Below are 22,817 nucleotides of genomic sequence, written 5' to 3' on the forward strand. Positions count from 1 at the left end.
GCTGATTATAGTAAATAATATTATATAATATGATTATATGAAAAATATATAAGTTATTTTTGGTTAAATAGTAGATATAGAGTGCCCTTACCATTGTGTAGGTCATTGTCATAAATGTATTAAATTTGAACTCAATAATGATAAACTACTGCATACGAAATCCATTCTAAGAATATTTAATAATTTAATTCTATTAGTATTTAGTGTTGTAATTAGTTTGTTTATTAAATATTAGTAGCATGATATGTTAAATTTATTTTATTTCGTTTTAACTACCTGTATTTTTAATTATTTTAATATTATGATTATATTAGTTTATTATTGTATCAGCATAAGTTAAAGTTAATATCGAATACAACATGTTCTAAAATAACATAAATAAAAGATAAGCAGTGATATTAAATGAATCTTAATACTTTGAAAATTAAATTGTATATAAAATATAACGCAAACAATCAAAAGCTTCATGATGATAAATATATTTTTTTTTTATTTCATCAAAATAACAATCGTTATTTTTTGTTTAAATATTCAATTTCATTAACATTTTAACGTTTAAGTTTAAATATCTACCAATTAAAATTTTGCATAGATATTTTATATATTTTAACAAATTATTAAGCCTTTTTTTATCAAAATTTAACAATTCGAAAAATATTTGAAATTTTAAAACATTTTTAAATAGCTTAAAATCTTAAGGCTAGTATATCAATTTTTTTTTAAATTGTTCATGGTAAAAAATTATGATTTAAATATTAATTGAATGTTTTAAGTTTTTATAATTAATATTTTTTAAATTATAATTAAATCATACAAATAGTCTGTACGCGAATCGTTATTATTTATCATATATTTAAATATTATCCAACATCATCAAGATTTGAACTATTAACTCTCATAATTAATTAATGTGACTTTAAATTTTGTGATTTTGGTGAATTTCATTAAAATTTAAAAATAGTGAGACAGGATTTTCGATTTTTTAAATTCTTGTAAAAGCCACTTATGAGTCATATTATGCTAAATATTCAAGCTTTTTATTTACAAATAAAAAATATATCATACATAATTTTAAAATAATAAAAATAGTAGAATATTTCAAATGTCTATAAATAATACTAAAAAAGACTATATATTATATTTACAATATTTTTTAATTATTGTAAGAACAATTATTATAAAAAAAAAATATTCTATTAAATGTTAATGTATTTTAGTACTATAAACATACAAAAAGAAATGTAAATTATCTTAAAATAGGTAGCACAAAAAGAATAAAAATATTTTGAAAATTAAATAACGTCTAAAAAAATATTAGAATAAATAATTGAAGAGAATTTAAAATCTTTACGTTTACTTGTTTTTGAATTGTAAATAATCCATTATATTTCAATTAGTATTTTAGAGTTAATGTTTTTACTTTTTACTCTCGCTGTACCAACTAGATTCAATTTTGTACCAGAAACCACCTTCAATTTTGAAGATTTAGGTATTTTCATGTTTTAAAAAGCAATGACAAATAAATTACTTTGTTTTGTTCATAAACTGCATTATAAAATGAATAAATTCATAGCTCTGTCTAGAATCTAAAACATTCGGATATGGAGTTTTAGGTCACGGTAGAACTACTAACTACCTAGTACCGACCATAAACCAATATAATATTTCTTGAATCAATAAAATGCAACAGTTATTACTTATTAATCATTAACTTATAATACTATCATATATTATAATGATGTCTATAACAATTCGCTAAAATTGAACTGGATTCGAATTCGTCCTTAAAAATCCCATAAAAAGTTATGATTTGCCTATATATTGTTTTTATACTATGGGAAATTAATCTTTAATAAGTGCTTCTGTTTCAAAAGCATTATTTTAATGTATTTTTGTATATATATATAATTGTAATTTGTATGCAAAATGCAAAAATAATAAATTATAAATTTTAAATGATATAAGCAAAAATAGAAAAACGTACTATTATCTAGATTATATAAGTTATAACATTATTATTATTTATAAGTGATCAGAGTTTATGACTTATGACTCATATAAATCATGGTAATTTTCTAGAAGGTTTATCAAAAATAATTAGGTTAATTTTATTTTCCTTAAAATATTAATTATAATAATAAAAATATAATAGTTGTTTTATCATTATGATTTAAGTTTTAGATGTGTTAATATTTTTATTAAATTTTTTGATTGATTTGAGGCTCTATATAATTAGTCTATAAGTTTGAATAGATATATAAAGCTAGAAAACATTATTTTTAAGCACAAATAATTTGAAACCAAACATCTATAAGCTGGAATGATTAATTCTCATTTTGAGCATTTAGATTTAACTTAAGTACAGTTTTTAACATGATATAATCAAATCCATACTGATTGTTATTAAATATCATGTAAATTACGAAATAGTATTTGAAATTATTTTATAAAAACCATATATTATGGACATAATATATTATGCAATGTGACTTTTATTTTTCATATTTTAATTATTGTATATAATTACGAGTACCAAGTATTAAATATCAAAAAATATTACCAACTTTCCGCTATAGCTATTCACATTATAATTTTATCGTTGAATGAAAATAAACGATTAGAAAAATAATACAGTTCGGTAGGTTAGCTAATTATATAAATTATTAAAACAATTACCTAAAATAATATAATATTCAAATTAATAGAATGTTGATAATATATGTATTAGAAATAAATATTAATAAATAACAAAGATATTTTGTATACTTCTATTTTATTTATAGCCATGTAAATTACGTTAACCAAGTCTTAGTAAATATATACTGAATACTAGCTATTAGTCATGACAACAATATAACTAATAAACTATAAACTATTTATTGTTGTACTCGTGCTGAATGTTATTTGTCTTGAGGTAATTTTTACCCAGAGCCCAGAGGTAAACTGAATTCCATAATAAAAAAAACAATATAATAATTTGTGTATACTAATTGCTTTTTTTTATACTTATTGTTTTAATATTACACATATTGGAAAAATAACATCGTTTAATTCTAAATTCTAAATTGTAAACTATTCAATTTACTATTTCTACGTAATTTACCTCTTCGTTTTAATGTAGGTAATATACATGATAGATTGATAGATACATAATATACTTAATGTATTATGTGAATAGTGTATTAGTACCATTATAGAGTTTGGTAGTAGTTATAGGCTATATGCCATATGAACCTTTTTTCATAAAGAAATGTATAGCTTAAATAATTTTGAATTATTTTAATAATTTCTTTTATTTAAAAATTAATAATTCCATAAACTATCCAATATTTAGTTAGTGCAGGAATCTGAAATCACCTATTAATATATTTAGAAGACCGCTTTAGAAATACAGAAAGTGTTCGGGGGCATCAAAATTTAATGTAGGTGCATATTTATCAAAAAAAAAAACTAAGGGTATAATCAAAACAATAAAATAAAACAAGTGCAGAAATCCTATTTTAACTCACAGAAATAACATAATTATATTATAGATACATAATTTTTAAAGGTATTTTAAAAAATTGTCAGTTAATTGATAATATAAATATATAATACGAGTATTATAGTTTTATTTATTTTTTTAATATTGGAAATTATTATAAAAAGAACAATACCTAACTTGTCGATGTCAAACCACTTTCAGATTTCGAAAGTAAAACCCGTTTGCTACTATATGGATGAAGTCAGGTCTTGAATATGAGTGTATGCTCTACTGCAGCGGGAGGTCATCGCATGCAATGAAATATTTTGTCCCTCCTGCAGTGGTCAGGACACTTGGAAGGTGTTTAGTATGTACTAAATATACTCTGGGAGAAACAAAAAAAAAGAATAAATAAACACATGGCGTAAACGTGTAACTTGTAAAAAGATCCTTTACTTGTTTATAAATATAATTTTTAATGTTTAGTAAATAGATTGTTATTTAAAAACAAATCTCACTCTGTCAGGGTTCTTGTAACGCTATTGTAATTTTATTATTTTTTATACATAATATAATAATAAAATAGTCACACGGTAAGCAAGTACATAGATTATATTATAGATACTTATACGAGTTTAAAAAACTCAATTGGTCCCTTTATATTTGCTGTCGGTTAGTTTCGTATTAAAAAAAAAAATGTATTAATAATAGTATAATAATTTATAACACTATCGTGTTGTCTAAAGGTTATTAATAATATTATATTATCTAAAACGTACATATATATGCTTAACGTATATTATTACACGAGTAATGAAAAATAATTTACTCGAGTTAGTTAAATAAAGTCAACAATCAATCTTAATAATGTTAAGTTATAATAGTCAATAAATAACACAATATTAAAATTTACTTCCTTAGAAAAAACAACTTAAAATTGTTTTTGTCAATAAATCATTATTTTGTTTATCGTTTGAAACTTTCAATGTATTATTTTTAAAGTTAATTATGCTGGTAAGTCAATATTATTAAAAATGTAGTGATAACTAGTGTAGTTCACTCTTGTTTTAAACTAGGCTTAGTTTTTTAATACATATAATATACTATTAAACGATGTACCTAATATATGGGTAGTCGTAACTTATAATACAGTATACCTACGTCCACGTTGCACGTATGTTTTGAGCTATCGTTAAAAAATTGTCGTGGGTAACACTTTATCGAAAAATGACTTGACGTAAAAATGCGAAACTCTTCAAGCCGTTTCCGAGAATATGCCTACATTATATTACCAGAGCGTTTATAAATTATACAGACAGAAAGCAGTCGTAAAACGCCCGCGGCCATGTTTTCTCAATAGCAGGATACACCTTTAAATTGTTTCATATAACATACAAAAAAATATAATATACCTATCTAATGGAGAAACAAACAAAAACAGACGAGAGAATGAGACACGCACGCTTCGTGTATAAAGTGTACTTGTATAAGTAATGCATGTTATTTATTTAGCCATATAGGCATAATATATATATATATATTATTAGAGATATATTAAGTGCTACTGCCGAAACACGAATTTCTCGATGATGACGATTACGGTGGCATCGTCATATTTCAAATATACCAATATAACAATAATAGGTAATACGTAACAACACGAAATATAGCTATTAGCTATATTAACTATATTAGCTATAATCCCGAATCGTCATGTACGCATGATTTGGTTGAGTGGTAGAACTACGATCGAGGAACTTATTTTTATTTAATTATTATATTTTATTTATATTTATATAAATCCGTAATGTATAGTATTATATGAATATTAATTTACAAAACGTTTAAAAAATACGGTACTACCTGTTTATTTAAAATGTCAATCTTTAACTTAATTCTTTAAAAAAAAAAAAAAATAAATAAAATAACTTCCTTTACTGTAGTAAACGTCTAAAAATATGACGTCTTTAGATATAAAAATAATAATGTATGTGATCGTAAAGTTTCAAGACAATTAGTTATTACTAGGGCCTAGATTTTTATGCAAATGCATATTCTACTAGATTTGCCTCATAATTATTCTCATAAATATCTTGACGTTTCGTAATACGTAGATTCTGCTATTAATTTTTTTTTTGTATATTTAACATAATTGTATCAAAATGCATAATAATTGCATATTTCTAGATAATTACATAAAATGTGTATATTTTATAAATACTGGGTAAATAAAATATTTTAAATTTTACTCAAATTTTGATATATTCATTCATACATGCCGATATTACTGACAAATAAAATTCGACCGAATAAAACAAAATATTTTTTACTTTAAGAATTCCAACGACAGACGTATAATGTCATATGATAAGAGTGTTATCTTAAATATATATACATTATTTAATGTAAATTGACGACTCGTTTGTGCATAACATAAACACTGCATAAAAACATATGTTGTATTTTTAAATTTGGACTTACCTAAAGTAATTGAATTATCGGACAAATTATCAATCTTCGAGTATTCTATATCAATATAAGTTTATCTTATAATAAAATTATATTATTAACAGAAGATTGCTATACCTCTATCAAAAATAATCGTTGTGCATTTAACATATAATAAAAAAACCCATCAATACCTTAATTATTAAAGGTATTGATGGGTTTCAAACTCTTAAATTTAAACAGTTGTTCGCCAGCAAGCGGTACTAATGTACTATTACAATTTACTACTACTAATTATGAATATCTAAGTTTATAATGTTTTTGAAACACGTCGAGGTAAAAAATGTACAAATGTTGATGTAGATGTATACTATTTCTAGAATAATTGTTCGGCTGTCACTTGCAATGGTTATGCGCGTTTGTCATTTTTAAAACTGTATTTGATTTATTGAGTACTACACTCACGGAAAATTTTTTATTTGTACACTAAAAATTTGTATCATCACTAAATTCACTAAATTTATTAATATAAGAAACAATTTTATTTTGAAACGTAAAGTTGAAAACGATTTGTTCTTTTAACCAAATAAAGTAATAGGTACACCTGGAATTGCAAATTATTGATAACTACAATTTTTCAATACAGCAACATGAAATCAATTAGAAGATCCATGTATGAAATCAGAAAAAATCCTTTTCAAACTTACCGAAATCTTTAGAAGCTGCTAAGAAACAATAAATTGATGTTTATCAAAATCTTAAAGGTAATAATGTTTGTTTTGTTGTGATTATGAAAATGTATTTATATTTATATGTAAAAAAAATTTGGAATTGCTACAAAATATAGAATACGTTTTTGGAGATGGGACATTTTCATTGTTCAACTTAATACTATTTATGTATCTATATTTATAAGCAATTTCCATGTTCTTGTGGCGTTTTGTTTTTTAAGTAACAAACATATTAATACTTACATCAATAAGTGGAAAACGTTACAAAATATTTCTATTAAAATAACTGGTAATATAATATATTTAAGAGAAATTGCGTATTGACTTTGAAAAAGCTACGAATAATACAATATTGCAAATTTTTTCTAACTACAAAATTGCATATTGTATCTTTCATAAAATCATAAACTTTAAAAAAAAAAGAGAGACAATTAATAAGGAAGATAGAGGTACAATAAAATTGGAAAATATTTGAAATTGATATAAAAATAAATCAATTAATCGCTCAACTTATATGAAGAAAATTGGACTTAATTGTCACCAATTCAAAATTAGTATAGAAAAAATTTAAAAATATTTTAAGAACAAATACAAATAATACACATTTGTCCGTGCAAAACAGATTGTCCTAACTCCTAAGTTAAAGTGAGAAGATGTTGTGCTCGATCAAATCGTAAAAAGGCAAATGTGCGCAAACGAGTTGTACTTTTATTACTTAATCCTAAAATATGTGTGCATAAACAATAATTGTACCAGATTTCCATATCCATCAATGTATTACGTATGTGCGTAAATTTAATATGTTAGAGAAAATGGAGTGCGTGTACGGCATCCAATTAATTCAGCCTAAACGGGATGTGGTCGACATTAATGTAACGGCCGATGACTAAACTTGCCATTTACGTCATTGTTAATATTTTGTCTTTTACTAAACATTTCTAGTAGAAAAACAATAATGTTTTGATAAATAATAAAATAGGTAATCAAGATGATTATTTGATTTTCTGACAAACATTATAACAAATTGATAATATTTTTGGTTACTCGTTTCGATTTATAATATGAGGTATCTAAGTAAGTTTTTGTCATACAAACATAGGTACGTCGCAGGGTGCAGACCATAATTGCGTACCTACCTAGGGCACCTATTCTAGTCACTAAAAAATATGTACTGCGTTGATCGTGGAGGAGTGGTATGATTTTTCTCATAAAAATTATACAGAAAAATGTTTGTCCGGGTTTGAATAAAAAAAAATATATATGCGGAAACGAGCTTCGTAAGATATTATGTTATCGATAAACAATAATTAATACCGGAGACCTAGTATAGTAAAATACGGTGAAACGCCGGGAATTACGCGCACATCACCACAATAATTATCATATATTTATTATATTTTTTATAAAACAGCATACGCGTAGGCAGGTAGGTATTACATTGCAATGACTGTTTCGTATCGTCATCCGTGCTGTGTATTCAGGCCATGCCGGGTTTTGAAAACTATTGAGATGACGTAGCGCCCGCCGTCGCCGCGCACGATAAAACGTGTGTGCTGTGTGGTTCACCATGAATCAGACATGTGATGACTCATGCACATAGTATTAATATTAAGGGGACTGAAAGCGGTGATTTTCCGTCTCTGTCGGTCACACGCGTGGCGATATTGTACCGATATAATGTATTACTTGGACCTGGTACATTTTTTAACGATGCGTAAAACCATTCTAAGACATTATTCTGATTTCTGAAAGCGGGGCTGTGAATACGCCGCAAAGTCCGCTTTAAAATCGACTCGCCCCCGCAATTTCGATCTCTTTAAACGGCGACAAAGTAAATCGAAAAAATCGCAACGCAATAGTTTGCCGTAGGTGGTAGGTACGCAATTATTATATTTTGGTGAGCTCGTAGCGACGTAGAATCTCGAAAACGTGAGTTAGTCAACCTCAAGCAGGTATGGGTAAACTCGGCGACAAATCCAAACGTATTTCCCGAATCGTTATCGTCTCCAACAGACCAGTCGCGGCCATCGGCGTCTTGGAAATAGAACACGTCCAAACGTAATGGATTCGTATTGTAATAACATCATAGTTATTATGCCTATCGTATCACGTATTCGATAGACAGAGACGGCACATCATCTCAACACGCATCGCTGTATAATATATATATATATAATAATACGTAGTCGCGACGTAAGTGTGCGCATAATCTACACGGCGGCTACTACTACTCCGCCCCGCCCCGCCGCACCGGAACCGTGCCCGTTCCTCACGACTGGCACACGCACGCACGCACGCACGTATGTAACACACCATCACATACCACAGACGTCGGACCGCGTAGTCGAGCAGCGAGCACTCCGATCGCCGTCGCGCCCAGTACACGTCGTCACTCGTCACCAGCACTACGGAGGCGCGCCTCATTTCCGCCTTGTCGTCAGCACGTTCGCTACAGGCCGTCAACAACTGTGGTATACTTACCGCGGCGGTTAATCGTCTCTGCCGGTTCGAAGTGAAACACCAATAGGGAAAATCGTTATGCCGTTCGGGCTCTAGTCGTCGCCGTCATCGTTGTCACTGGAAATCGTCAGTCGTTTTTGACCACAAGTGTATCCTCACCCATTCCCCCTTGCGTCCGGTCAGTGCCGAAAAATGTCCAAGGTCTCCAACTACGTAAAGGCGCTCAACGGCAGTGCGAATGTCACCGCCACCGCCGACGACGAGCTTAAGGAACAATTTTCCAAGGTAACTTATAAACAATAACCTATCTACTTGCTCCAGCTTTTCTACTCGAACGCTATATTATTATTTATGTTGTTCCCGATTGGTCTTTCACCTGACGGTGTGGTACCTGAGTAGTAATAATTTAGTCACCCGTCATTGTACTTACCTTTATCTTATCCGTAGGGGCATCAGATTTCCGCATTTATAGTCCGTTCATTGTGTATACATAATGTTAGGTGCATAGGTGATAAATTGTTGCTACTTGTTTTCAGTTTCTGATTATTTTAATTATTAAGTAATTAGGTATTGATTAAAATGATTCAAAATTTTTATTTTGTATAATATTTTGTTATCATTTCAATAGAATCAATAAATTCATTAATGTTTTATCATGTAATAAATAATAATATTTAAGTGGTCTATTTGACATTACAAGTTAATAGTAGGTTTATGTAAATGCTACAATTGAGTAGGTAGAGTACTGAACATTAGTCAATAATATGCTGATAAGTATTTTTTGTGTTTCTGATAAAGAATAATTTTATAAATTGATAATACTAATTTATATATATATTTACCAGTGTTTCTCAACATTTTTACTGTAGTAATCATCTAAACAAAAATATAATTTTTTAGTGACCCCTATGTATATATTTTATACACAAGTATAGATTTTAATATATAAGATATTATGTTATGCTACAATATTGACATTCAGATTTCAAGTATTATAATGGCAGAGTTGACATGATTATTATTATTTCATGAGATATCTATTTTGCAATTAATTATAACTACTTTATAATTACATGTAAATATAAGTTAATTTTGTTTAAATTACATTACTCAGGATTTATGGGGTATTCGTATTTAATTGTACAATAAACTATAAACTGATAATACAAAATTTAATTAAGTTCTATTAAGAATAATAATTTAATATTTTTAAATATAAGTGCTCTCTAAAGAAATACCACAATAATATATTTTCTTATTCTTGTATGAGTCATTAAAAAGTACATTAACACATGTAATAAGTATTAATAATTGATTTATGAGTAAAGGTAAAATATTCCTATCCCATTAAAAAAAATAAGTTATGACTAAGGCTTTAATTTTAATGAAAAATGCAATTTTTACGGGTGCTCTAAGATAATGCATTTTAATTATAAAATTTGATTAATATAAAATATAAATCATAGCAAAAACTCACAGATTAAACTACGTATAAGAAAGATTGGTTCTACTAAACAAAAAATTACTTTATTATGCATGGGTTGTAGAGAAAAAAAATTGAGAGCTTACATCCCTCCTCTTAAGATAAATCAATTTTACTTTAGAAAAAAAATGTTGACATTGTTGGATTACACGCATACTACACATATTTTAATAAACATATTTTTAATGTAAATGCATATAATTTTAGGTCCTATGTATTAATGTAATTGGTATGATTGTTTAAATTATAATATTTTAAAAATTTGTATTTTTTTACTTTTTAAATATTTATTTTAAATTTATATTTAATATTATTTAATTAATCATACTAATAGAGATTTTAACTTAAAATAAAAATGATAATGAATTATATTACATTGATTTATGTTTTTAATTTTCTCTTTTAAAGTTATGCTTGTGCCAAGAAGAAAATTCAATTACATTCAATTATGATAAGAGAGATGATAATAACCAATAGATAATAAAGTTCAAAAATAAAAACAAATACAAAATTAACAATTTATTTAGCATTGTAATATTGTAGTATAAGTATTATATTATTCTACATTCCTTACATGGGCTTTTTTTTTTTATCAAGGTGTATCATTTAATTTTTTGGATTTATTTTTCATTTAGTTTACTTTTTTCCATGTTCTTTTTGACTTACTACCACTACAACTGCTTCTATAAAAGTGAAATTTATATTTTATGTTAATAGATTTCTCTAATTTTTTCGTTCTTGTTTTTAGTCATTGTTAGTGTAGTTGTTGGTTGTTCCAAGGGCATTGTAATTTAAGCCATATCAATTGAATTTTTTATAGATGACATTTAAATATTTTTTTATTGTAGTGTACTACTTAATTATTAGTATTTAACATTAAATTTCTAATTATTTAAATTTGTGTTCAGTAATAAATTTTAAAATTCTATCTTAATCAAATTTACTGTATTAAAAAAAAATATATATCCTTTATTAATAGAAGTCTCAAAATAATTTGAGGCACGTAATATGATAAAAAGTTCTGAAAATAGATATTTACCGTCTATAACCAAATTATATTTGTAGAACTAGTTATCAATACTTTATCATAGGTAATACATATTAATATTCTTTAACTATTGAATAATGTTTTACCAGCATGTGTTATCATTATGTTACTAATATATAGTCAATTTCACAAGAAATTTCATATTCAGAAGAATCCATTTTACTGTAATTTTAATTATTTTAGTGAATTAACTTATATTTAGATTTAATTGTAAAAATATTATCTAGAGCCTTAGTTTTTTTGAAATTTTAATTTTAAAGCAGATTATAATTCTAAGTTTTTGTAAATGTCTTTCCTTTAAATTGTATAATAATTATTATATCAATGCCATTCTATTCATCAATGGCATATATATTAATCATAGAAGTCTATGATTTATGATAGTAGTCAACTAGTTTGATAACAGCCATTCATTTTCCAAAAAATTGTCATGTTTTATTTTGAAATTTAAAAATCATAAACAATATTATGTTAAATATTTTAGTCAGTGATTCGTACTCGTTTACTCGTAAGTGACATAACTGGTATAACTCACTTAATCAGCTAAATCCTGAAATCCTAGTATCTGTTCATCTATCATTAAAAATACTGATTTTATTTTTACAAATTGAAGACTTAAATTTCTAAATAGCTTATAATATCTACAATTTCAAATATTTTTTTACTGAGTAAAAATAATTACTATTTATTATTTAAAATTAATAATAAGTAATAACTATAGTAATTTAATTTTTGTAAGTATAAATATATTTTTAAGATGTACTAACAATTAATTCAATTATCAAACCAACCAATATATAAATATATTTATTTTATTGTAAGATTAGATATATTTTCAAAATTATGGACAAAAATAAAATATAAGTAAACATTTTTATTTAATTCCAAACAGCTTATGAATAAATAAAATATATTTAAAAAAATGTTTTTCTTTTATTATAAAAATATACTGTAATATTTCAACAAAACATTGAAGAATCCTTTTCATTGCCACATTTAACAAAAACAATTTTATCTTTAATATTCAAAAACAAAATAGTTTAACTACTAATTACTTTAGAAGATGACTTTCGTTATTAAAAAAAATTAAAACGTAATGACATGGTTTGTAGGTAACTCTTTTCTTTCTTCATATTGACACCCACAGTTGTGCCCTCACTTATTCTCAAATCTATTATATTTATAAATATATATTTAATTTTAACAATCATGACTATTCAATTATGCTTATATTTTTTGATTAACGATAGCAATTATTATAAAATTACAATATCTATTATTGTTATATACATAAATAAAAGTGATACACTTAAATATTTTATTTTTTCATTTATTATATTTTACCATATTATCTAAGTGTAATACTTTACCTCTTATTTTTAAAATTTTTTCTGGCTTTCTTTTTTCTTTATAATATAGTTTTATTTTGTCTAACGATTTATTACATTTCTACCATTATACATGTTAAATTTAATAATAACAAAAAAAAAAATTAATTTGTATTGAATAAAGTAAACATTTTTTTTATTTATTTTAGATTGATAAAAATGGAGATGGAACAATTGATCTTTCAGAATTACAAGAGGCTCTAGATTTATGTGGTTTTAAGCTACCTGCATGGAAAGTTCGAAAAATGATTGAAGATTATGATGGTAAAAGAACTGAAACAAAAGGAAAACTTGTATTTTCAGAATTTAAAAAGGTTGATTATTTTACTTACAAATATAAATATGAAGCAAAATAAAAGTTATTAACATTAAACATTTATATATTTTTTTAGTTATGTTCAGATTTAAAAGCAGGAGAAGTTGCTAGCTCATTTAAACAAGTTGTTTCTAAAAAAGAAAACTTAGAAACATTAGGTGGAATGTCTGATGCATCAAGTGAAGGAACAACACATTCTGTACGATTAGAAGAACAGCTAGCATTTTCTGATTGGATCAATAGTAATTTGAGTCATGATCCTGACTTAAAACATTTGCTTCCAATAGAATGTGAAGGGAAAAATTTGTATGAAAAAGTTATTGATGGAATATTACTTTGGTAAACATATATTTATTTTAAAAGCATTGTAGTATTATCTTAAACTTAATACTAACAATATAATTATAATGTAATTATAATTGATTTTATATATATACACTACAAGCATCATAATTATTTAAAATTTTGTTCTTTTTTAGCAAAGTTATTAATCATTCTTGTCCTGATACAATTGATGAAAGGGCAATTAATAAAGAAACAAGCAAAAGCAACCTTACTGTTTACAAAAAATTAGAAAATTTAACATTAGCACTAGTTTCCAGTCAATCTATTGGTTGTAATATTGTCAATATTGATGCTCATGATCTTGCTAAAGGAAAACCACATTTAGTCCTTGGTTTACTTTGGCAAATTATTAGGGTAAATATATTTTTAGCAATAAAACGATTAAAATTTAAAATCTAATTTAATAATTCTATTAAAATTATTTAGATAGGATTATTTAATCAAATTACTCTTGAAAACTGTCCTGGATTAGCTACATTGTTACAAAATGGTGAAAAAATTGAAGAGCTTATAAAACTATCACCAGAAGCTATACTTCTACGTTGGGTTAATTACCATTTGAATCGTGCTGGAGTTTCAAGGTATAATATAACACTTAGTTTTGTGAAAAATAGATAATCTTGAAATGTTTTTTTAATTTCAGACAATGCCATAACTTCCAGAATGACATAACTGATTCAGAAATATACACATACCTTATGAAACAAATCGCACCACTTGATTCTGATGTTGATATGTCTGCGTTAATGGTAATTACCAATAATACATTTTATAGTTTTATCTCATGAGGCCTTAGGAATAAATAAAAACAAATGTATTTAAGAAATATTTTCTTTTATTGATCAAGGTTTTTAAAATTAAAATTATATACAATAATGTTGTATTATGTGATTTTAATCCGGATTCATTAAATATTTTTAATTAGAATATATCTTATTAATTTAGTATTTAATACTTTATTTTTTGAATATTGTTTAATAAATAAATATTTTGGTTTCATAAATATATTTTAGCATTTATCTGAAGATATACATAATTTAATTATATATATTTTTTTTATTAAGGAACCGGATTTAAACAAAAGAGCAGATATAATGTTACAGCAAGCAGCTAAGTTAGGATGTCGTAGTTTTGTAACACCGGCTGATGTCGTGAATGGTGTTTACAAATTAAATCTTGCATTTGTTGCTAATTTGTTCAACAATCATCCAGGATTAGATAAACCCGAAGGAGAAATAGTAGGATTAGAATCAATTGAAGAAACAAGAGAAGAAAAAAGTTAGTTATTAATTTTTTTTAAAGAAATATACTTGAAATTTTAGTTTATTTTCACTATTTATGAATTTTTTTTCGTTTTATTAAAATATATTGATTTTTTAATTTTTATTATAACTTATAGAAATTGGATGAATTCTATGGGTGTTGCACCTCATGTTAATTGGCTTTATTCGGATTTAGCAGATGGTCTCATCATTTTTCAATTGTATGATATTATTAAACCAGGAATTGTAAATTGGTCCAAAGTGCACAGGTAAAATAATTATAAATTGAACTTATCTTAAAATCTTAAAATTTGATAAATATTGTTCACATACCATTCAACTTAAAGTTAAGAACATAGTTCTTGGTTATATATTGATTATTTCATGATATTTAAATTTTGATGCAAGTTTTAATATTTGTAATATTATATTTTAAAAATGTTCAAAATCAATGAACAAGATGTTCTTAATTTTAAATTTGACGATAAATCAATTCATTCTGATACTAATGTTATCATAACAGAATTAATTTAAAAACAAATAAATGTTAATTTTTATTTGTATTATTATAATATAATATAACAATGCAATTTTCTATATTGTGTTTGTATGATAGAAAATTTTCTAAATTACGAAAATTTATGGAAAAATTGGAAAATTGCAATTATGCTGTTGAGTTGGGACGTCAACTAAAGTTTTCGTTAGTTGGCATTGCTGGACAAGATTTAAACGATGGAAATGCAACTCTTACATTAGGTTAGCATATTCAATTAATTAATTTTGGTATAGTAGAAATATTATCAACATTATAACATATTTAATCTGTTTAGTAAATAAGTCATAACTTAATATTTTTGGTTTAATGGCAATATCTGCTGAGGTCACTACAGATGGAAATTAAATTGGATTGTTGTCTGTTTTTGATTTCTTTTGATTTAAAATATTTAGTTGTAAAATACTGAGTAAAATTATAAATTTCTGATGATTAAAATGTACTTTTGTTTTTTATTATAGCTTTAATTTGGCAACTAATGCGAGCATATACTTTATCGGTCTTAACCCAACTTGCCAAAACTGGAAGTCCCATGATTGAAAAAGAAATTGTTACCTGGGTTAACAATAAATTACAAAGTGCCAATAAATCTTCAACTTTGAAAGGATTCCAAGATCATGCATTATCTGATGGTCGAATTGTTATTGATTTAATTGATGCAATAAAACCAGGCACCATTAATTATGATATAGTTAAAGAAGGTGGTGATGCTGAGGTAATACTTTTAATAAAAATAATTATCAAAAAAATTGCTTTTTGAATATTTGATTACTACTAAACTGCATTATTATTTTAGGACAATTTAGCAAATGCTAAGTATGCAATATCAATGGCCAGAAAGACGGGTGCTAGAGTGTATGCTTTACCAGAAGATATTACAGAAGTAAAACCCAAAATGGTAATGACACTCTTTGCGTGTCTTATGGCCATAGACTATGTTCCTTATATGGACGTTACTGGAAAATCAGACTCTTAACTAAATTATGTGTTATTATTCTTAAAAATTATCATAACTCACATTTTTTTTTTTTATATTGTATTTATTTATATATAAATATTTGTAAACTATTTTTTATTGAACAATATTTTTTTAATTTTGGAATTTGACAGCATTTAAACAAAACATGTTGGCTGTCAATAAATTAAATGTACAATAAAATTTTTATAAATATATTTATATTGATGTAATAGGTATTAAGAGTATGTTTAAATCAATTTTTATTTTCCAAATATTTAGTATATTTGCAAAAAACGAACACTTGGCAACATTTGTTACCAATTTTTATATTTTAATCACTAATTTAACTTAAGATAATAACTTTTTGTCTTCAATCATTCTTATTTCAGCTATTAAATATTAAAACAAAAGTTTATTAAAGCTGAAATTAGTTGTAGAAGACTGACTTACCAATTAATATTTATATATTTGTATGTAAGTACATAATAATACAATTATTTTATGGGTGTTTAATAATTATTACTTAAAAATTAGAAATTAAAATATTATTATCATAATTTGTGTTTATATATTGTATTACAAATTAAAATTATTATTTTAATTAATTAAATTTATTTTTTATAATATTTTATAGTTTATTAATTATTACTAACATAAATAAAAGTGTACTTAAAATTCTAAGGTTATTTTTCTTAAATTTTTTGGTATTTTATTGTTTATACTTTTTTTTTAAATTTTATTTTATTGAAATTATTTATTTATTTTATTATTATTGTGATTGCTAAAATAAAATTATATAAAGTAACATTTGAATTTTACATCTAGTAACCTTAACTCTTTTTATTAACCATTTTAGATAGACTTAAAATACTACACAAATTACAATTTTTATTTTTATATTCAGTAGCTGATCAATCATAATGTGTTATTTATTTTTGTTACCTAATTATTTTTCTTTTATGTTAAATAAGATTTTTCAAATTTAATGTGACAGAAAATTTCATTATAAAATATTCTTATTAGGTAAAAATGACATTTGTAAATTATTTTAAATCATATAATTTATATTAATTAAATATTAAATATTTTTTTCATTAATTAAAAAGTGGTTTTTAAATTTGAATTGAAAACCTATATTTTTAAAATATGTTGAATGCATGATTTATTTTTAATGAATTCTGACAGGTCATTTATACGTTAATATTTTAAAAGCTGTTAACATTGTAACAAAACTCCAAATCCTGTTTGATTGTTATATTAACTTATGTTTTATTGTATCGATATTTTAAATTGTTTGACAATGGTTCGATTACAATATTCTTTTTTGGCCATGTTTAACAATGACATATATTTACTAATCTTTAAGAATTTTACAGAGAAAATATTGTAATGACTAATGAGTTAAAAATGAGGCGAGTAGATAAATGATGACAAAAAGCGTAAATAATATAATGATTTGAAGAATACAAAATCTTTAAGCTTTAAGCTAGAATATTTAATATATTTGTACGATATTCAATTATATAATTATTTGTTTCAACATATTTAGCTCATTACATGAAATTACCTACTTGACGTGGTATTTTGTTGGGGGTGAATACGAGAGTTTTTTCTTAAGAATATATTTCCGGATAATGAGTATCACTTACCTTTTTGCGGAATCTGTAAGTCTTTATCGATGTTGATTAGATTTTGACCAGGAAGTGAAAAAGTAGAGGAGATATACCAAAATTCGTCAACGATATTGTGATTAATTTAATTTATTTTTATTTTTGAAAGAACATGAGAAAAAAGAATATAACAATGTAAGCTATGGAGTGAGCGACTGAGCGCCGTTGTGTATGTGATGTATGCTTAAATAGATGATGATTGTGAAATGCCGCCTTTGAGTAAAATCAAACAGTGATTGCGGATGTCCCAATCATCGGCGTGAAGCGATAAGTGCTTAATGTTACAATAATTATAATTATTATGGTCTATGTATTAAATTAGTTTACTTAAATCTAAATGTATTTATTTTAATGATATATTATAATGTGTATATCATTGCATTTACCCCAGTTTTTTTTTTTTGTGTGCCTTTATACCCATGGTGATTACATAATATAAGAAAATCAAATTGATACATCTATGAATATTTTACTATACTATACCAAACATAACTATACTAGACTTATGATTTAAAACTAATAACATAATATTGTAGAAGTTAACATTTTTTTTTTTTATATGAACAAAAATAATATATATTTTGATATAATCATTATGCTAAATTATTTCTTACGGATTTTTTTTTTTTTTTTGTGATATTCTTGCATATGACTAAGTTGTGTTGGTGTCCTTATTAGATTGATAATCTTTTAATGGTTGGATACAATTTAACTTGTTTGTGACTTTTAGTTGTGTAGTTTGCAGTTGAGTGTCTGTGTATTATGAGTTTTATTTTGGTCGAGAATCAATAATGAATGTAGCTCTTCTTCGTTTTTTTTTGTTGTTCTTCTTTTTGGTGCATGCTGTGCATTATATAATGCGTAATGCTACTAAAAATTCCAGCTACTAGTTTTATGCTCTATCTCAGGGGCGGCCAAACGGTCGATCGCGGACAATTTCAAAGTCGATCATGTTAGAATTTATTTTTAGGGACACGCGCACGAATTGTTATCGAATTGTCGATAAGTTTTATCTGTTTAATTTTAATCTGGTTTCGTGTGTCAAATGTTTATCGGTCACGAATGTTCATTTCATTGTGTTCTGTTGTTCTGTGTTCTGTTGGTGTCTGTTGTATTTTAAATTTATAATTATGAGTGCACATAAAAAACAAAAAACTTATCATTTTCATCAAGAATGGGAAATGGATTTTTTTTTTACAATGTTGAAAGACAAGTGAATATGTTTGATATGTCAAATAACAATATCCACAACAAAAAAAGGTAATCTAGAAAGACATTTTAGAACTACGCATTCAAAATTTTATATAGATTTCCCTCCTAAAACTGAAGTACGTAAAAAGCAATTAGAAAAATTAAAACTTGAAATTGATAAACAACAATTGATTTTTACTAAACCAGTTTTAAAATCCAAAGCAGCAACAATTGCTTCATTTCGAATTAGTCATGTTTTAGCTAAGAATAAAAAATCATTTCAAACCGGTGAAATAGTAAAACAAGCTTTTTTAGAAGGCGCAGATGCTTTATTTGAAAACTTTAAAAATAAATCAGAAATTTTATCAGCTATAAACGATTTACAGTTATCTCGTAAAACTGTGACTAGAAGAGTAGAATCTATAGGACAAAATTTAGTTGAAATATTAAAACAAGACATCAAAGAATGTGTTTATTTTTCACTTCAATTCGATGAATCAACAGACATAACAGATGCCGCTCAACTATGTATATTTATACGACTAGTTTTTTTAAATTTTAATTCAAAAGAAGAATTATTAACTATAATCCCTATGAAAAGTACGACACGAGGTGTGGATATTTATCAAGCTTTTATTAATTTCGTCAATAAATCAAATTTATCTTTGTATAAATTAGTTTGTATTACGACTGATGGGGCTCCAGCTATGATAGGTAAAAATAATGGTTTTATTGCTTTGTGTAAGAATGATAATAATTTTCCAAATTTTATAACGTTCCATTGTGTGATTCATCAACAAGCATTGTGTGGAAAAATATTGAATACAAGTAGTATAATGGACATTGCTTTTAAAATAGCCAATTCTATACGTTCACGAAGCTTGCAAAGGCGACTTTTTAAATTACAATTAGAAGAAAACGATTCTCAGCATTGTGATTTATTACTGCATACGGATGTTAGATGGTTGAGCCGTGGTAAATTTCTAGAAAGGTTTCAGTGTTTACTTCCTGAAATAATAGAGTTTTTAAAATCCAGAGGCGATAATTATGATTGTTTAACAAACAATACATGGCTTCAGAACTTAGCTTTTTTAACAGATATAACGGCTCATTTAAACACTTTAAATGTTGAACTTCAAGGAAAAGATGGGACAATAATTGAGTTATTGAGTTCTATAAATGGGTTTAAATCAAAATTGATATTATTCAAGTCACAATTAAATGAATCTAAATTGAATAATTTTCCAAACTTAAAAGATTTTTTTGAAAAGCAAAAATGTACAGTAGCAGTGGAAATATATTGCTCTGAGGTTGAAAAAGTGTACAATGAATTTGAAAGACGATTTAAAGATATTCAAAAATTAGAGCCGATTATTACATTTATGTCTTTTCCTTTCTCCGAAACAAACAATATTGAAAATATTTCTACACAAATAAGCAATTTCTTTGATATGGATTCTACAAAATTTGAATCTGAAATTATAAAAATTAAATCAGATATATTTCTCAAAGCTCGAGGTTCTGAAACAAATTTTTGGAATTTACTGAGTGAAGAAAAATATCCGGGTTTGAGGAATGTAGCTTTGCAGATACATAGTTATTTTGGATCTACATATTTGTGCGAAACAGCATTTTCTCACATGAAAATGATAAAAACAGAATTTCGATCTACGCTCTCTGATGACCATTTGGAGCAGTGTCTTCGATTAGCAGTTAGCAACTATTCGCCAGATTACGACCAATTGGTCAACGACATGCAATGTTACACTTCAACAATGTCCAAATCAACAAAATAATATGTTAATTAAACTTATCTAATTAGATTTTAGAAATTATTATTTATTATTATATTATTTTTAGTAATTGTAATTAGTTAATAATACTTATTGTATGTTTATATGCACTTATTCAATAATAAAAAATTTTTCTATAAAAGTCGATCCTCAAAGGTGAAGTATATTTTTAGTAGATCGTGACCAAAAAAAGTTTGGCCGCCCCTGCTCTATCCAAAAGTCTAATATAATAAAGATATGTTTAGCTGGTGTTGATGCATATTAAAATTATTTGCCATATAAAAAGTATTCCAAGAATGCCAGAGATAAATTCTCCAAAAACCGTGAACCATCCTCACATTTATTTAGTTTGTTGTCTACTAGTCTGCTTATGGTGTTTTCATCAATTAAAGTGTCTAATTTTAGTTTCTGATCCATGATTGGTAAGTCCATGGTTTGTCTTCTTGCCAGATTTTTTTGTGACGCTTCTATTTCCTGAGGAAGTACTAGGTATTGTTGAAAAACTTTCATAATGTCATACGTATGTGTAAATTTCAGCTGTCATTAGGTGTTCAGGGCTTTTATAAGCCCATGTCCATTCTGTTGACGGTTTTAGGGTTTGAGGTGTTTTTATTTCGTTTACTTTTGATGAAATAGTGAACCAATCTCCGTCGAGGTAAAAGGCAGATGGTAGAAGGTAGTTACAATTAATTTCCGTTCCATATTTTTGTAAAGTTCTAGTTTTGGGAGCCATAAAGTATAATTGGTTATTATGTATTACTGGTAGTTCATTATAGCTTGTGTTTTTGTATTGTATTTCAACTTCGACTGCTTTACATTTTATTAAATATATTATTTCTTCGGCCTTAATAGCCGTAAAACCTGGACCTTCGCCCATTATGTATGCAAATTCAGAAAGGCTGTTTGTTGCTAAACTTAATTTTTGTATTAATATTTTTCTCTCTAATTCACATTGTTTCTGTAATAGGTCTGTATATAAAGTTGTAATTGATGATTTGTAACGGTTTTCTATATAAACTAATTTAGTGTTAATATATGCCGCTAAATCTATATTTTGCGGGGAAATATTTTTTGATTTAAAATGGTTGAAAAAATAGTGGATCTGTTAATATATTTAGTTGAGAATGTTCTGTTTGAATTACTGGTATGTGACATGCATATGTTTGTTTTATGTCTGTTAAGGCAAAAACTATTTTTTATCGCATTCGACTAGATATGTATGTTGATTTTTGTTATTGATCGATGTAACAATGGATGCTGGTCCGTCAAATAAATTGTAAAGTCATGGGTATCGCAGTCATAAGTGTTGAGATCCCATATTATTTCGCCTTTGTACGCATCTATACCGTATTGATCTGATAGTTTAAATTAAGTACCAGTTGGAAGTATGAGAGAGTTTTTTTATTGTTGACTATTGCCATACCTGTGGTAATTGTGATTTTGAAGTTTGCTTGTACAATAACGTCTTGCCATGTGCCTTTTTCTGATGTGAATGTGATACCTTTGTATTTTCCGTGCCTATCAACGAATCCCGCTATTGTGGTGGAAAAAAGTTTTGTTTCGTTGATTTTTAGACCTGTTATCACTCCATCAAGTGAAAGGTGAAAAGTTAGTCTTTGGTGTATTTCTGAGCAGCGTGAACTGCCGATTTCTGATATTTCTGTAAAGAAACCATTCTCTACCATCATTGCATCTTCTAGTATTGAGC

At 25.9% G+C, this 22,817-nt stretch overlaps 2 protein-coding genes across 2 annotated transcripts; both read left to right on the top strand.

Annotated features, from left to right (window-relative positions):
- Positions 1-8,937: 8,937 nt before the first annotated feature.
- On the top strand, positions 8,938-16,541 carry LOC112592870 (plastin-3). Its single transcript, XM_025337033.1, has 11 exons — positions 8,938-9,387; positions 13,171-13,335; positions 13,414-13,676; positions 13,817-14,036; positions 14,109-14,263; positions 14,326-14,431; positions 14,747-14,960; positions 15,075-15,213; positions 15,561-15,700; positions 15,959-16,212; positions 16,294-16,541. The coding sequence occupies exons 1-11, from the start codon at positions 9,295-9,297 to the stop codon at positions 16,471-16,473; spliced, it is 1,929 nt and encodes a 642-aa protein (XP_025192818.1). The 5' UTR covers positions 8,938-9,294; the 3' UTR covers positions 16,474-16,541.
- A 2,758-nt stretch (positions 16,542-19,299) lies between these two features.
- Positions 19,300-21,112, top strand: LOC112592884 (general transcription factor II-I repeat domain-containing protein 2B-like). Its single transcript, XM_025337045.1, has 3 exons — positions 19,300-19,385; positions 19,567-19,844; positions 19,995-21,112. Exons 1-3 carry the CDS (start codon positions 19,300-19,302, stop codon positions 21,110-21,112), a joined length of 1,482 nt encoding a protein of 493 aa, XP_025192830.1.
- The last annotated feature ends 1,705 nt before the right edge of the window (positions 21,113-22,817 follow it).

Source organism: Melanaphis sacchari, unplaced genomic scaffold (assembly GCF_002803265.2).
Source record: "Melanaphis sacchari strain LSU unplaced genomic scaffold, SCAv2.0 Contig1988_pilon_pilon, whole genome shotgun sequence".
Lineage (NCBI taxonomy): Eukaryota > Metazoa > Arthropoda > Insecta > Hemiptera > Aphididae > Melanaphis > Melanaphis sacchari.

Coding starts and splice junctions, on each gene's coding strand:
- LOC112592870 (XM_025337033.1), top strand. CDS start 9,295: ATGTCCAAGGTCTCCAACTACGTAAAGGCGCTCAACGGCAGTGCGAAT. Junction 13,677..13,816: donor ATTGATGGAATATTACTTTG/GTAAACATATAT, acceptor GTTCTTTTTTAG/CAAAGTTATTAATCATTCTT. Junction 14,037..14,108: donor TACTTTGGCAAATTATTAGG/GTAAATATATTT, acceptor AAAATTATTTAG/ATAGGATTATTTAATCAAAT.
- LOC112592884 (XM_025337045.1), top strand. CDS start 19,300: ATGGGAAATGGATTTTTTTTTTACAATGTTGAAAGACAAGTGAATATG. Junction 19,386..19,566: donor AATATCCACAACAAAAAAAG/GTAATCTAGAAA, acceptor ATTTCGAATTAG/TCATGTTTTAGCTAAGAATA. Junction 19,845..19,994: donor AACAGATGCCGCTCAACTAT/GTATATTTATAC, acceptor TGTATAAATTAG/TTTGTATTACGACTGATGGG.